Genomic DNA, 16,695 nt, shown 5'->3' with positions numbered 1-16,695 from the left:
AATTACGGTATCTAATCTTATTTCCTGTTATAACCTCAGCTAATGAGAGTTTATACAGTAAATATGTAATAAAAGGGGCCCTAGAATTGAACATTGGGGTATTCTACATGTGACTTCTGTCTGCTTCAATGAGAAGTTATATAAGATTTGAACCAGTTGAGTTCTGGACTGGAGAGTCCTACCAAACTCTCCAGCAGTTTTAGTAATATGTCATAATCAACAGTGTCAAAAGCCGCACTGAGGTCCAACAGAACCAACACCGTGGTTGTTCCAAAGTCTGTATTTATATGGATGTCATTGAACACTTTAACCTGGGTAGGCTCACTACTATGGTAACCATAGAAATTAAACTGAAAGACATCAAAGTTTTGGTCGGTCATTTTTAGAAAGAAATTTAACTGATTAAACTGCTTTTTCAATAATGTTGCTGATGAATAGATGGTTGGAGATTGTACTGTAATTCCTGTATTTGTCCAAATTGTTCTATTTTTTTTAATAGTAGTTTGATAACTGCTGGTTTTAAAGCCTGGGGAAAAACGCCTGATGAGAGGGATGAGCTTACTACTAAAATCAGATCAGATGCAATGACAGGCAGAACTTTCTTAAGGAAAATTGTGGGTATGATATCATGACAGCAGGAAAAAGAGCTTAGCTGATTTATAATTTCTTCAAAGCTTTTATATTTGAGTAGCTGAAATTTTGTCATTTTCTCTGCATTTGATATGCGTGGGCATAGCATTGATAGTGGATTTGATATGGGGAATGCTTTGGTGAAGCCTCCAAACGAAATTCAAGAAGGTCTGGCTCAGGTCTTGAGCTCAGAATAGACACGTCTCTTCCTCACCAGTAACAAAAATGTATCTGCCCCTAGAAAATTCAGATCATCACAGGGCATAATCTGAATATATGGAAATTCATTTCTGCCACTCTGATGAGAAAATAAAAACCTTGTATCTCATTGTTGACTAAACTATTTCATAATAATTGTATAATAATCTTAGAAATATGACTTAGCCATCCTAAATAATAACATATTGTAATGGTGCAGTGCAAGGTTGAAGAGCAAGTTAGCATAGAGTTAACTTCTTTGAGTTGAAGTAGTACTATACAAGGCGCCCCCTTGTGGTGCTACCTAATTATAAAACCAAGAGTTACTTTGACAATGACTTTTGACAATGACTTAAAATAATAGTCTTATTTTTCACTGCCAAAGCTGATTCTCTTTTTGACGTGAGATTCTTCCAAATCTCTCAAAATTAGAAGAATCATAAAACTATTTCTGATGTAATGTTCAATGGTGTTAGAAACATCCATTTCTTTCTGTCAAGCCTAACTTGCCTCATCCTCAGAAAGTCAGGGAGCCAATTAAAGTTATCTCACAATAATTACATAGTTCATTATTATGACTTAGCTATCTCATCTCATAATGAGATACAAGTTGTTGTTTTTTTCATCAGAATGCTGTAATGGGCTTCATACCAACAAGTGTGCATGGGCCAAAGTTATGAAAGTGGATTGAACTTCAAAGTAAGTTTCGGTTATCCTTATGTGATATTACATTACTCTAAATTAAGCTGTCACATTATCTTTTCCTAATCTCTGTGGACCCCTGTTTATTTTTAGTGTTTTTAACATTTACATTTCTTTACTCACAAATTTTTCAGACAATGCAATGCACTTTTTCTTTGCTGAAAAATTTACATGTTGGTCAAAATATTGAACCTAATATTTCTTCTGCCTGGTGTGTGCAAGCTACTGGTGTAAGAACCGAACAACGCTCCAATACATATTACAGGAATTGATTTCAAGCACCAAACTGATCCAAATAAGTAATGATGTTATAATAAAAATCTGCAATATAGATAAAAACATATTTACAATTTCAAATTTTAATTATCTGTATTTATTTGCTCTAACCCAGAAAATAACCTTTGTAAAATAAAACTGGGACTGTGCTGATAATGTCAATATGTAACATGCAGAAGCTGTAATAACAATAAGTGCTTTTTAAAAAGCCAAATGGATAAATGTACATAAAATAAACCATTTAGTCTCCAGAGGTTGAATCAAAATTTAAAAGGTTTTTTTAGCTATAAAAAAATATCAGTTTAATGCTTATTAAACCGTGGAAAAGAAATGGTTTAAATATATCAATCTGAAAGTCAGAAAATGTTGGATATTAAACTGTCCAATCAGCAATATGCTTATCCTTCTAATATTTCTTCCACAATTTCAACTAAAAATATTGCTTTGCTTGCCTTGTCAATGTTGTTAACATTTTACTTCCTCATTTTTTTACTTTAATTTCTGAGAGGAATAACATAATAATATTCTAGTTTGTATTTTATTTTATATCTTGTTTATTTTGAAAGTTTAATGGTAAACTTTTTCCTTTCTGAATAGAACACCTATGTTTTGGTGTTTGGAAAAGACTTTGAGCTCATCAGCAAAGTACCAGTGGAAACATGCAGAAAGACAGTCAGCATTTTCAGAAGTGCTTGTTTACTATGATAAGAAATATTGTTCCATTCATCATTGTGTTTTACCAAAAAATGTCATGCAGGAATTTATTTATGAGACTGCAGAACAAGGAAAACAGTCTATGAAAGATGGGTGAAATTGAATCAAGGGCTTGCTGCCAATTTGGTCCTATTAAAGATCAGTTTACGATTCCAATTTTATGCATAAGCTGTGAAGGAGCTGAGTGTTGTGGCTCTATACCTCATAAAAACTTTGAGTCAACAGTGTAAAACATCCTTAATAATTATCCATGATACAGTATCAACATAATTGGTAAAATATATATATCAGAGAGCAATATCATCCTAATCACTTACCCATGGGATAGGTTGGCATTGTCATAGGCATCCCTGAAAAACAAAGTATCCATTTCTCATTTAGCAACATTTATCTCAAACTCAATGTAAAATAACTACAATTCTCTTAATGAAAAGTCAACTAGTTATTTCCATTTCCAACGATGAATTCTATTAGTCAATTGATCAATCCTCAATCTGTCTCCTTACTGATTTTCTAGTCTCCATTCTTTTAGTTGGCCTATCTTGACTATATAGTTTAAAAGCCGCTCTGTCAACAAATCAATCTCATATTTTTGGCCAAGAAAGTTTTATAAGTTTTAATTCAAAATTTAATCTCAAATAATACAACATAATTATGATGTAAAATAATATTTCATGCAAACTCACTCATTTGAGCACATACATTAAGACATGCCTAAAATATTGACTATAAATTGAAAAATTGACATTTCAAAGTATCTAATGAATTGCATACATTTATTATGATACAGATGGTCTGTGCGATGCGTAATTACAAAAATACTTTACCTCCTCCAAACATCCCAGGCTGCATAGGTCCAATCCCCCCTTTTCCTCTCATCCTGCGGTTTAACATGGCTACTCTATCCATTTCCTACACATGAACACATTCAGTTTAATGTTTTAATGTTAAAGTTGTAACAGGGTGGAAACTCTAAAAAAAATCACAAATGAGGAGGAGCAGAGTGGCAGGGAAACCTAAATAATACAAAGAGTTGACATGCAGCAGGATTGAGTGAGCCACAATAAGCACACTATAAGCTTGCCTTCAGCTAATTAGGAAGAAAGAGTGAAGACGTCACTAACCGCAGGTCCTTGGTCTAGCACAGAATCAAATAAGTCATCAACATAGGTCTCCATCTGTCTGCTCCGCCCTGCAGATGACATACATTACTTTGATTCATTTTTATATATTAGTATATTGCTTAATTAGATTTGTTTAGATGTTTGGACCACAATGCCCTGTTGAGACCTACTGTTAACATGTGTTCTGGTTAATTCAGATGTACATACAGTACGTAACAAGATTCCTCCTGCAATAGGGTCTTTTTCCTTTTTACTGTCACTACATGAATATTGGTATGGAGGGCTACATATGAGCAAATGCAACTGATCAATGTTGCAAATGTACATTCAGTGATGGTGACTGGTATAAAGCCAGCTGGATTTCTTTTAGAAAACCAATTTGAATAATAAACAGAATTTTTCACCATTGTTATAATGGCATGTATTAAACTGGAATGTTTGCAAATGACTTTGGATCTGTCCAAATGATTGGACCAAATTGACCATAGAATTCTTTTGTAAAGTACCTTGAGATGACATTTGTTGTAATTTGGTGATATGTAAATGAAATGCACTGAATTGAACTAAAAATAAATATGTCTGTGTGACTTTAAAGAGATAAGAATTAAAGTACAGTCACTAAAAACAGTTTACTATCTACCTCTTTCACAGAACAAATAAAAATATATATATTTAATTCAACGCAATTTTGATTTGTGAAGAAACAGACATAATTTTAATTTAATTTAATTCTATGCATCCATCTTTCCGTCCTATGGACGGATAGACAGATAGACTGTCGTAGATTTCTAACTGAGCATCTGCATTAATCAGAATATTTTGAAAAGCCTTTGGCATGATATTCACAATCCAGGATGTATGGTTTGTATTCTACTAAATTTAAAGAGATGTACATTGAATCCTGATTTTGAAGAAAGTAAAGCAAACCCAAATAAACATTCTTTTTCCACAATTCTTCAGCCATTTAATAAAATACATTTTGGTATTCTTGGATCTAAAAAGGACAAGTTTAGACTATAGAGAGTGATATCTGGATCTCTCTATTTAGGCTGCTGTCTTCACAGCCTGGCTCCAGATGGACGGACAGACAGATGAATGGAAACAGATTGCAAATACAATTCTTAAATGGATTTGGGAAATCGAATGGGAAGCTATGTACACTTATTTTTTTTAATTAAGGAACAGAATCTGTGTGAATAGTTTACATTTACAGAATGGCATTTATTACAACTTTTTATTTTTGTCCCCAAGTATCTATTCAATTCAGTTTATTAATATAACACTGATTTGCAACAATTTTCTCAAGGCACTTTACAAAAAATATGCCATTAGATGCCATCACATGGATCTGAAAGTGATGAAATTAGGATGTGTAAATATGTTGGCAATTAACACTTACGATCTTCTGGATAGTCTCTTCCCCAAAGGTTTCCGTCAAAGGGTGGCAGTCTGGGAGCTTGGGTGGAAGGTGCTGGTGGGATGAAATCAGCAAAATCAGCAAAAGGAATTCTGAAACGAGACAGACACAGAAGAAAACATTTAAAGAACACTGTTAAAATGTACAGTTAATCAAGGCAAATTGCTAAGTAGACTAACTCTGATTTTGCTCAATGGGGGGATTGCATTACTATAAAAATTCAATGTAATTTGGTTTCCCTTGTTTTATTTTTTTCTCTTTGATATTTTATGACCAAATTAACCTGACTGTAGTTTACAAAGCCATTCAATAAGTTAGAATGTTATTTAAGTGTTAATTTATCTAAGTAACTCAGTTCACTGAATGAAGCAAATATGATTGTCAAAGCCTTTATTTCAGTTAATTATGATAATGTTCTGCTTACAGCTAATTAACAATTTAAGATAATATTAAGTCAGAAAAATAAAAAAAAACTTTTTAATACAGATATGTGAGCTAAATAAACGTGTTTAATACTTGCTTAAAGGTTGTCATCTTCAAAAGGTACTGCTAGATATGAAATGAACTTGTTTGTCCTATAAGGGACAAAGGAAATAAAGAAAAGTTCTGAAAATAACAGTGCTTCACACTGTTATTACCTCTCTCCTTGGTTGCTAAATAAGTAGTCAGACTGCATGGAGGAGGGTGTCCCTGGTGCTATGGGAACTTCAGCTTCAGCTTCAGCTCCAGCCAGCAGGTCCATGACAAAGTCTGAGCCTGCAAGGTCTGACCACCCTTCATCTGTAGCAAGAGAAACTGACCAACCTTGCACAGCCTCGGTCACCCCTCTTAAGTTACAACACCATACAGAGAGAGGGAAAATCAAGAAAGAATAAAATACAGAACAATGCAAAATAAGACAATTTTTATAAATATGTTTTAAGAATAACATGGCTACCTGTAATAAAGAAGCCAAGAGGCCAGCTGCTCTCCTGTGGTCCATGACTCCACTTCAGTTGTCAATATCTCATCTGATGTCAGAGGAGACTTTGTTTTAAATTGATACTTCCTGTTTAAGTCCTGCTTAGATTTTTTTAATCTTACCATTGAAAGTGTTTACTTCCAGAAGCATTGTTCCTTTCCTCTGATTGGATGTCCACTCCAGTTGTGTGGGTGGATAAATGCGGGCAGTGGGGCCTGGGAGCTGCAGAGAAGTCAGCAGCTTGTGTTGGCATAGTGAACGATACTCTGCTGGACCATGGTCAGATACATACCTACAAGGAAATAGGCACACATTTAAAGAAAGCAGTATAAAAAAGCAATCTAGTATCTGACACAGACTATAGCACATTAAGAAGATTTTCACCAGATATCGGAGATCAAACAAGACAAATATAAGATGTTTTACGTACAGGTGTGTCTATTGCAAAGATATGTTAGCTTATGTTAAATAGACTGTATAAACAGGTTGTCTCCTTAGAATTGCATGCTCTCCACCTCTTTTTCAACTTTTCCTTATTTTGAATTTTGCCTGCATCTTAGACCTTTTCAATCTAGTTTAACTTGTTTTTCATTGTCAAAGTTTTGAAGATGCTGGGATTTATGCTGCAGATGCCTCTTCCCTTGTTGTGGCAAACAATTATTATAATTAAAATGCTATGCGCCAGCCATTTTAATTAAAGTAAATATAAATAAATAAGACTGCATTATTATTTTGCAACAAAGAAAATAAACAAACAATTCTGGTTAGTCTGCATGACAAAACAGTCCATTTTTCTTTTGTTTGGTTGGTTTTAATTGATAATCAAAAATAGAAAAATTAAAAATGACTTATTTCATGTGAGATTCCAAAAATGCAATACATCAATGTCTTTGCATTTTTGACTTTTTCCTTACATCAAAAATCAAACATTTATAAAATGCCCCACAATCTCGTTTGATTTTGATATTTGTTTTGTGCGTCCTCCTGTGAGTGTGTTGATGGCGAGACACTTTTGAGAAAGCACATTCTGAGGAATGTAATCCCACTGCCCATCATTCATTCAGAATCTTGCTGACTTCTGATCGCTTTAATTTAAGAATTGCTCCCTGATTGTCTCCTGATTTCAAAACTTTGACTGAACTGGCCATACTATTTCATTCATTGCTTATTCGTAGCTATTGGGGCTACAGCCTGTGGCGTTTGTTGGTGTGGAGAAAAAGTGGCACTGGATGTGGATGGATGTTCAGTTTTTGAATGGAATAGAAGCATTATCATTTTAATAAATAACATTTAAAAGTAGATTATGACAGGAAATTTTTGACCTATCTGTCAAAATGAGAGACAACATAAAAGCAGATCATCTGAAGTGAGGCACCTACTTGAGCAACGCTTTGTCCAGTGTTGGTGAGGGTGTGAAAGCACTCAGGCAGCAGGCCAGCAGGAGCCATCCCCTCAGACTGTCCTGTTCCTCCTTTTTGTCCAATGTGTAGTACACTAACTGAACAAGGATCTCATCCCTCAAGGCCGGCTGTTTTTGGCCTCTCTCCACTATATAGTTACCTAATATCTGCTCCTGCCAGATGGTAATATCTGATTCAGCTAAAAATCGCAAGATCTGGAGAGGGATGCAAAATGGCAAAGATGGATTGATGGGATGACAGTTGATAGCATACAAAAAGTGAGAACATCCAAGCATCCTCATACCAGTTTGTTGATCTCCAAGGCTACTCTGGAATATTCAGGTTCCAAAGGCATGAGAGGTCTCTGGAGTGGGTATCCCTGAGGCTGGCTCCATGTGTCCTGAGGGCAAAATACAGTGAAAAAATCTAGTCGAATACGTTAAATGTATATTTTTCATCCTGGAAACATGTCTGCATGTATTTTCTATGTATTTATTCTCAACTTTCACCCCTTAAAATCTGATGACATTTTTTTTACCACCATCAGAATCAACAATATGAACACTCAGGAGACTGTTCACAATGTTTTTTTGTTTTCTAAGAAAGTAGAGATTTTTATTAAAGCCTAAGATTCAGTCTTTCCTATGAAGTACTGTACAACTCTCCCAAATAGCTGTGCCATCATTATTAGTAAAACCTTTCTTGTTGTAGACATGCTTAGTTCTGACCTGTACCTAACCCTGCGCAGACCATATTTGTAAAAATATGCTTAAGCAAGAGAGATTTTCTTTTATTTAAAAGCAGAATTGGGAAGAAGAGCAGTGCAATACTCTAACTTATGTCCTCAGTAGAAGATTTCAGACCTATTGGTTTTTCTGATCCATATGATCTTGAGAAGCATTGCAAAATCTAGGTTCATTTTTATGTTACATAGTAAGGCAAGAAGAAGAGGAGGAATTAAGAACGTTATAAGTGTAATTAGTGGGAACAAACCTTTAATATGGACTTGGCAAAGCGAGAGAATGGGTATCTGTCAATGTCCTGAGGAAGGCTCAGCTTATGTTTTGCCTTCACCTGTGGAGGTGCAACTTCTGTAATCTGTGATCCATGGTGGCCCCCTAGTGGAAAAACACAGCATCAGAATCACAAGCCTATTTGTTATATAAAAATAAACTCTTCAAATGGTTAGAATTACTTAAAGAAGATATGCAGAATGCATTAGGTTTGACCCAGTGTTGCAAATCTGGATGTACAGGCAAAATTCTCAGTGGACCAACTGTGTTTTTCCAGCCCATAGAGGGTTTAAACCAGTGAAAGCAGGCCACACTGTTGCACACAGAGGCCCAGCCAAAGATGGTGTTAATGTATGTCATGTGACCCAAATCAGCCTATCATGCAGGGGCAGACTTACAATTGCCAAAAGAGCCTCTAGCTGTAAACGATCGCTATGTTACCGAGAGAATCCTAAGTAGATGGATTTAGAAAACAGATGTACCACAGAGAAAAAAATACTAAAAGGGAAAACACTGGGAAATGAAATTAACTAATGTAGTAATTTCTTACTCATTATGCAAATACGTACTGTACAAATACCATGCTACCATGTCACTGAAATTAGATGCTTTTTTGGCCACATGGACTCTTTAGCAGCCTTTGAAATCAAGACCTAAGGGATACTAAGTAGGGTCACCATATTTTACTTTGGGAAAACCCGGACAACCTCAAGCGGGAGAGGGGGGAGGGGAAGGGGAGGGGGGTGAAACCAGAACACCTTGGGCGGGGTAGGGAGAGGGGGTGCTGCCCGCACTGACGCGGCTCAGGGGTTACGTGACACGCAGCGCCGTGCGCAGTGCCCTACAATGAACTGTAAGCTATGTAATGTGTTTTGAGGCAGTTGACCAAAATCCCGGACGATTTTTAAATTCCCCCGGACATCTTTTTAGGTCTGAAAAGTAGGACATGTCCGGGAAAAAGAGGACGTCTGGTCACCCTAATACTAAGGCTCTCTCTACTCTAGCCTGGAGTACTTCTTTTCTCTCTCTGTCCAAATATGAAGTGAGGATTTTTAAAATCTCTTCAAACTCTTTTGATAATAGAGTTTGATATCAGAAATGGCCATTATTACAGTAAACAATTATAGGGCTCTGACTGTATTTTACTGTGTACTCACATGTTTAAGTAGTAAAAAGTAATAATTCCAGCCATACTATTTGTTCAGATTTTAATAGCATCAGTGAATCTTTAAAGGAATAAGAGAACAAACTGAGCAAACGTAGAAAAATTAATAAAGAGACAAGAAACAATCTAAATACAGTATGTAATGGTAAGAATCTTCACTTAAGATTTTCTGATTAATAGGGTCACCAAGCCAGATCCCTTGCTTGGTGTGATTTCCTGTGATATTATATGAACCCTACACAACTCTTGCACAATGTTGTTCAAAATCAGTTTTCAAATAGCTTTTTTCAAAACTTACCTGTTGCACTGCGGAGTCTGGCGGACAGCTCAGCAGGTATCTCTAACATCCCTACATCCTAAACAAAATATAATGTCTTTTTATCAAAGTTAAAAATAAAAAACTTGAAGAAATAAGTAAAGCAGAGAAATAATTTGCTCCTATTATCCTCTTACCATCTCTGATGAGATGAGCTTTGTCTTTTTAGCAGTTTTAACTTTGTTCTTCTTGTGTAATTCCTGAAATCAACAAGCATGAATCCTCAATTTGTAATCCTGAATCCTAATCCTCGTTTAATGTTCTTCATCTCAGACTTGCTGCTAACCCACTGCAGGACTCCTTATGTGTGGGATTGTATTGTTTGCGTACTTTTAGTGATCTTTGTCCCCAATCACTGTCCGAGGAGTGTTTTCTATCATACCTATTCTTAGGTACAGGTCCTGTTATATACTTCTGTTACACCCATAAAGCTTTGGTCCCTCCTCACACAGTAAGCCACACAGTTCCAAAAGTTCAGCAATGCTGTCATTTTATCAGAACGTTTACAAGTGACAGAAAGAACACTATACAATGTGTGAGGGTAGCTCCAGCAAATATCAATATTGGTTTTATCCAGAGTTTACAGTATTGATACCTTTTCGAATACGTTCGAAAAAGTACAAACTTTACTTTGTACAAAGTACAACAGCAGTGTTTTTACTGTTGTTAATATCGATGCATAATTCAGTATTTGCATAGTCTAACATAAAATTCTGAAAAGATTAAAACATGGATGTGTGCTCCTATTGATGAAGAAACAAATATTATATAATGTTTCCACTAAGCGAACACAAAGATTGCATAAGATTGCTTTGTTATTTCTGAGGTTGCTTTCAGAAAAACAACACATTATCAAACCAAAACCATGTTTTATCAACATAAGCAGACAAACTGATTGTCAGGTTCTAATATTATAATATTGGAAAGGAAGAATAATTCAGAAAGAAGAGAGAACACTAAGAAAGAAAAAAAGGACAAAAGCAATTATAAAATAATTACATCAATTATAATATAATAAGGATCATGTAAAATCTACTATACAAAAGTTATTTTTCATAACTTTTTGAATAAATTGTGTAATTCTTGTAAATAATCTACAAATTAAAAACTTTTTATCCCTATTAATCGATCCATTGCTTATATTAAGCTGCCTCTTATTGATAATTTATGGGTTTATTATTATTATCATCACTATTATTACTTGTTTTAATTTCTTCACACGCTGACAATATCATTCAGTTCATCATAATTGCTTACACATTCTTTCCCACACACCCTGGCTCCAGAGTGTGGCCCGGTAACCCGCCTCTGAGTGAGGGAACACTGTCTCCAATGGCTGTATTCATCATAAGAGGCGTTTTTGCTGCACATTGTCTGATCCCTCATCTGTCTGCCTCGGGTGACTCTACCAGGGGCACGTAGCCCCTGACAGCATAGCTCCTAGGATCACTGGGACATTCAAACCCCTCCACCACGATAAGGTGGCAGCCCGTGGAGAGGCAATAAAAGATGTTGCATATTGTAATTAAATCTGCTTTGTTAGCTTCACATCAGATCCACCAAATTTCTTCAAGATTAATTCTAGAATTACCATATCAAAACTGATCTTTCATTTTGCTATACATTGGTAAACTCCATTAAAACATATCTAAACTAACTGCATTATGAGTTGTCAAAGGGCAGCATTCACCCCCTAAAACATGTCAAGAAAGCATCTCACTATTCTGTGGTGGAGAACAATGGGTCAAAATAGCTGCTTCTGTCTCACTGCAATCTGAAGAAATAAAGACTTGCATGGCATAAGACTCAGTAGGGACAGAAAATACAGTTTTCTTCAAACAAATTATCCAAATCAAGAAAATTGTCATTATTTGTCCTAAAACTTGGCGACAAAATTATGTATGCATTATTCATATTAGGTGTAAAGTCTGTAAAGCCTGTATAAAAATGGACCAAAAATATAGCAACACCATTTATTTCTACTAGAGACAAAAAACCATAAATAACACTCCGAAATCAACAAAGCACTGTTATAAGAACATTTTGAGATGTAACACCCTCAAATGACATTAGTGAATGCTGTCGCCAAAGATCACGTTACTGAGCTTCAAGAGCTGACTAAAGCTCTTAGCTCAGAGTTCAAGTCTCATAAAACAATAAGGGAAACCTCAAAACCTGACTGGTAAAACTGAAGCCAAATGACATATGGTTAAAGATATTAACCTCATTTAGCTACTTAAAACACAATGAAACAGATTTAGAGGATGTATCAAACCTTGATGATTGCTGATGAGAAGAGATAAAAAGAGTCACAGAGAGAAAGGAAATCCTTTCCAGTGTCTTGAAATCTGATTAAGACAAGTCTCTTCCTTATGAACCTTGAATGTATAGAGTAAAATTGCTGAAATAAAATTAAAAAAACATCCTGAAAACATTTCATGCGCATATCAATGACAAAACAAAGAATAAAGCACCCTACCTGGTGAAACTGTGAAGTCAGACGCCATATGGGCAGGTTTTAAAGAACAGAAGGAGAGAGGCAGTGCTGCTTCAAATTTCACCATGGCAGGTTAAAGTCCAAGATGAGAGTGTAACCGAGTGTGTAGTCAGGGTGTGTATGCACACACAGGTAACATGATTAATGTAAGATAAGAATGATAGTTAAAAGAAATAGATTAGTTTTTAAAAGGAAGTTGTTACCAAAGATTAAACATATGAGTTTAACACACCCTGATGGAAAAACCCTTCATGTGTTTTTCCATGAAAATATTCATATTCAAAATATGAATATGTTAATCATATTTTACTAGAATAAATAAAGATTTTTTTAAAATTTAAAAAATTAAAAATAAATAAAAATTTAAAAAATATCTAATTTTTTCAAATTTTCACCCAGACTATTCAAATCTTAACCAGAAAGCAAAATGACAAGCAGTTAAAACCTACACACTATACACTGTGTTACCTAATATAAGATCTTTAACAGATAAATTATTTTTTATAAATGACTTTATTGTCAAACAGAAACTAAATCTTGTGTTTTAACTGAAACAGTAGAGAACCATGTTTCAGTTAAAAGTAACGAAAGCTGCCCCACCCAGCTTTAATTTTGCGAGTGTAGAATAAACAAAAAGAGGGGTGGAGTTGCCTTTTTATGAGGAACTGCAGTTCAGCAAAGATCATTTGGAAACTTAAATTAATTTGAATGTGTTGCTGTCCAGTCCAAATCTTACATTTGTGGAATATTTGCCATTTATAGAACTCCGAAAAATCCACGTAGTTTTCTATTCAGGTTTTATAAATTACACCATAAAAAGTTCCCAACAGCAAATGCAGTTGATATCTTTTTGAAGTTACAGTATAATTTGATTAAGAAGCTAGATAAACATGTCACCAAGCTGAACTGCAAAGCTGAAAGCCAAATGAGATGATAGCAGACACTCTGTTAAAATAAGAACATTTCTGAAAGATTCTAAGATATCTATTTACAAATGTACATTAATATGAATCGATATTATATTGTTATGCAAAAAATAACAATATGTTGATAAGCTTTACCAAAAAATTTTTTATAATTGAGTTAAACAATTTTTTAACTCCAACATCCAAGGGAACGTTGTCCGAAACAACATTATGGTGCAAGTCCAGGGCAATATATTTTGCACCATATATGTGATGTAACTGTCATCACTCTACTCTTCTGTTTACAAGAGTAACAAGAAAAAGAATATCAGACAATAAAAGTGAAAGATAAGGTTTCTATTTCTATTCAAATAGAAAAAACAACCAATATTATGAAACAAAACAAACAAAAAACAGAATGAATAAAAGAATTACACTTTGGTCTCAGAGGGTTCTTATCTTTGTCAGAGGCATGCTATGTGCTTAACTGTGAGGAGCAATAAAACTGGGTTGCATAACAGGCAAACAGAATTTATAGTATAATAAAACTTGAAAACATGAGGTTGCCAGGAAAGTTTGGCATTGATTTACCTGGATAGAGTGCTTCTTTTGTGTCACTTACCTTTCTCCAATGGTGCCTTTTAATTGTGTTCCTAGTAATTAGCATCACAGCCCAAAACTGGGTGAAGGACTGCCTCAAACGCTTGTAGTACTTCCTAAAAGTGGAAATAATCCAGTTACTCTTAAGAGGAAATTCACGAAGCAGGTGCAATTATTTCTGCAATGGATTCAAAAACAGAAACGATTCTATCCACAAAGTCCTGCAGATTGGGAAAGTTTCTACCTATTTTTTTTATCAGTACTAAATGATGTTTTTGAACATAAAAAAGGAATATAATAACTAATTTAGTTCTGAGCAGTCTTTCATAGAAAACTGTGCTAGGAATCAAACCCAGGACCTTTAGCGTTTTTTGTCAGGACGTACAAAATGCCTGTTAGAGCCACGGTCCAAACCCAACAGGAAGTCGGACATTTTGGATCAAAGCAGCCATTTTGTCTCTTTTACACATGTTGTATCTGAGCAAACCAGGGAGAGAAACATGCAGATTGCCAGTCCTTGAGGACTGACTTTGGGCACCCCTGGTCTAGGCCATTGAAGATCAAAAGTTCTTAAATCTTTTTGATGCACCAAAGCATGGGTGTGGTAAAGCCTCAAAGTCTGACCATTTGCCATAAAATATCAAGGTGGAATAACTTCCACATACAAGCTCCCAGCTGGATCACACTTTTGGTGTGACATAGCAGACTTATCAAATTCACATGGTCAATTGGTGATATCACCTTAGCTCCAACCCCTTCCAATAGAAAGTTGCATGTTATGCTGCTGGATGTCTTCCTTTACTCTTTGATTCATGCAGATTTAAAACCATGTCTGATGACATTCAATAGCATGATGCTGAATTATTCTATCAACACTGTGCCACACATGACCTATTTCTTGGAAGGAGTAGGAGGATGATAGGTTATTTTGTTTGTTTATGGACAATGTGGAGCTGGCTCCACCACAACTCTCACATCGCACAGTTCATAAAAAGTTGTGTGTCATTCGAACGTGTTGAATCCATCCCAGATAACAAGCGATGGTAATTCAAAGTTGAATTATGGTCAAAAAGATAGATTTTTGCTTGAGGTCCTCTTCACCCCCCACTCCCCTCTTCCTCCTTGAGCTCTGGGTCAGAGCATTTTATTATTGAGTGGGGGTTAATCGCGTTTTAAATTAAGCACTACATGTGGAGAACAGTGGGTTAAGATTGCTTTCTGTACATTTTCTTACTCGTCTTTAAATATTATTGCTGACTGTTTGTGCATACTGTGTTGACACACAAACATCTACAAATCACTACAAGCAGTGCAGCAGTCCATCCTCGCTTTTTACATTAGTGATTTGTCCCAAACACACATCCCCCTTTGCTGTTGGCTTTTTTGAAACCAGATTCTGAATTGAATTTGACTCTGAGCATTTTTGCGGTGCATTCAGCAATTTTACTTTTATCTTAACTGTGTTTATTGAAAAATAACTGCATTGTTTTGCATCTAATTTGCAAGATTTTGTGGAATTTCAATTTTTAAAAGTAGGGCAGGACCTATTGTTTGGTCTGGGGGAGCTTGTGGTAGACAAGGAAGTTTAGGGCTGCTGCTGTAGCCCTAAACTTTAAATAATTTGTTTTTCATTTTTTATTATAATATGTTTACTGATATGCTTAGATGTGTCTCTTCCAGAACAGCTGATTCAAATGACTGCATGACCTCTTATTCAGTCATCAAAGGCTGTTAATCCTCCACAGATTGAATCCAGGTGTGTGGCAGAAGGAAAATGCCTAAAACATGTATGGCAAGGGGGCTGAAAAACTGATCTAAACCTGCTAAATACTGATTCAGTCTTTTGATTATTGGATTGGTAACTGGATAAACAGAACTAGACTATTACTACTTGTGTGGGATTTTTATCAGCATGTGAGGATTTTTGAATGAATGTAGTTATCAACTTATTTGGAAATGTTTGTGGTTAAAATTGAACCATTTATTGAATGGAAGTTTATCCTGTATATATTGTAAATAATTTTTCCAAGTACAATACAAATCACCTTTTGCACTATTTTTCTGTCTCTGGTGTGTTAAATACAACCCTGATCCTCCATGAGTTGTATCTTTAGCTCTTCTGATAAACAGGCATTTACTTTAAATATCGACGATTGCCTCATTTTAGCATGAGTGCGGCATCATAAATGCTATATTATGCTGCAGGTTGATAGGTAAATGTGATTATATATGTCAATTAACAGTAAGAAACCTATTCATGAATATTCATTAGCATGTCCTTATAAAACTGTGAGAGTACAAGGGCAGCCGTACGGTTGGTGTGTTTGTTCTCAGACCAGTACATTATTGAATATTTCAATGTGTTTCAAAACTTTTCAAAAGTTTTTTATTGTCTTTCTAACCAGCCTTCCTCATTCTTATTTTTGCGTTTTTCAGCTGCTGCTCGGCAGTTGGACCCAAAGCTGACTGACAAGGACTGTCAAGAATTGGCTTCTTTGTGTGCACAAGAAGATTGAAGGCATCAAGGAACCAAAGCAATGCCAAGCAGAGTCAAACTTGGGTTACCCCAACTTGTACAGTTTCTCTGATTTATACAGGTTTAACCTCATGGACACTATTCTTCCATGGACAATAGACTGTTCTGACAGTCAAAAAAGAGTCTGTTCTAGACCTGTTTCCCTAAATAAATTCTAACATTAATACCATGTTGTAACTTTTAAGTTTGTACATACACATTTTTGGAAATATGGTAATGTAAGATAATTTTGAACGATATC

The 16,695-nt window shown here is 35.3% G+C and overlaps 1 protein-coding gene across 2 annotated transcripts in view; it reads right to left on the bottom strand.

The window, feature by feature from the left end:
* myo15b (myosin XVB) overlaps positions 1-16,695 on the bottom strand; it is a 90,324-nt gene that overhangs the window by 43,188 nt on the left and 30,441 nt on the right. Inside the window, exons 11-23 of one of the 2 annotated variants that reach the window (XM_028028088.1) lie at positions 13,941-14,034; positions 10,054-10,116; positions 9,899-9,956; positions 8,416-8,540; positions 7,727-7,822; positions 7,402-7,637; positions 6,145-6,314; positions 5,999-6,071; positions 5,700-5,888; positions 5,044-5,153; positions 3,645-3,712; positions 3,348-3,432; positions 2,838-2,870 (exon numbers count right to left, since the gene is read on the bottom strand). In XM_028028088.1, coding sequence (XP_027883889.1) covers positions 2,838-2,870; positions 3,348-3,432; positions 3,645-3,712; positions 5,044-5,153; positions 5,700-5,888; positions 5,999-6,071; positions 6,145-6,314; positions 7,402-7,637; positions 7,727-7,822; positions 8,416-8,540; positions 9,899-9,956; positions 10,054-10,116; positions 13,941-14,034 — 1,400 coding nt within the window. Of the gene's footprint in view, positions 1-2,837; positions 2,871-3,347; positions 3,433-3,644; positions 3,713-5,043; positions 5,154-5,699; positions 5,889-5,998; positions 6,072-6,144; positions 6,315-7,401; positions 7,638-7,726; positions 7,823-8,415; positions 8,541-9,898; positions 9,957-10,053; positions 10,117-12,395; positions 12,482-13,940; positions 14,035-16,695 lie in introns of those variants that run through there. The other variant, XM_028028089.1, reaches the window with a different exon arrangement.

The sequence above is a fragment of the Xiphophorus couchianus genome, chromosome 9, assembly GCF_001444195.1.
Source record: "Xiphophorus couchianus chromosome 9, X_couchianus-1.0, whole genome shotgun sequence".
Lineage (NCBI taxonomy): Eukaryota > Metazoa > Chordata > Actinopteri > Cyprinodontiformes > Poeciliidae > Xiphophorus > Xiphophorus couchianus.
Note: the sequence above shows the minus strand (reverse complement) of the source record. Positions and strands in the feature narration are given on the sequence as shown.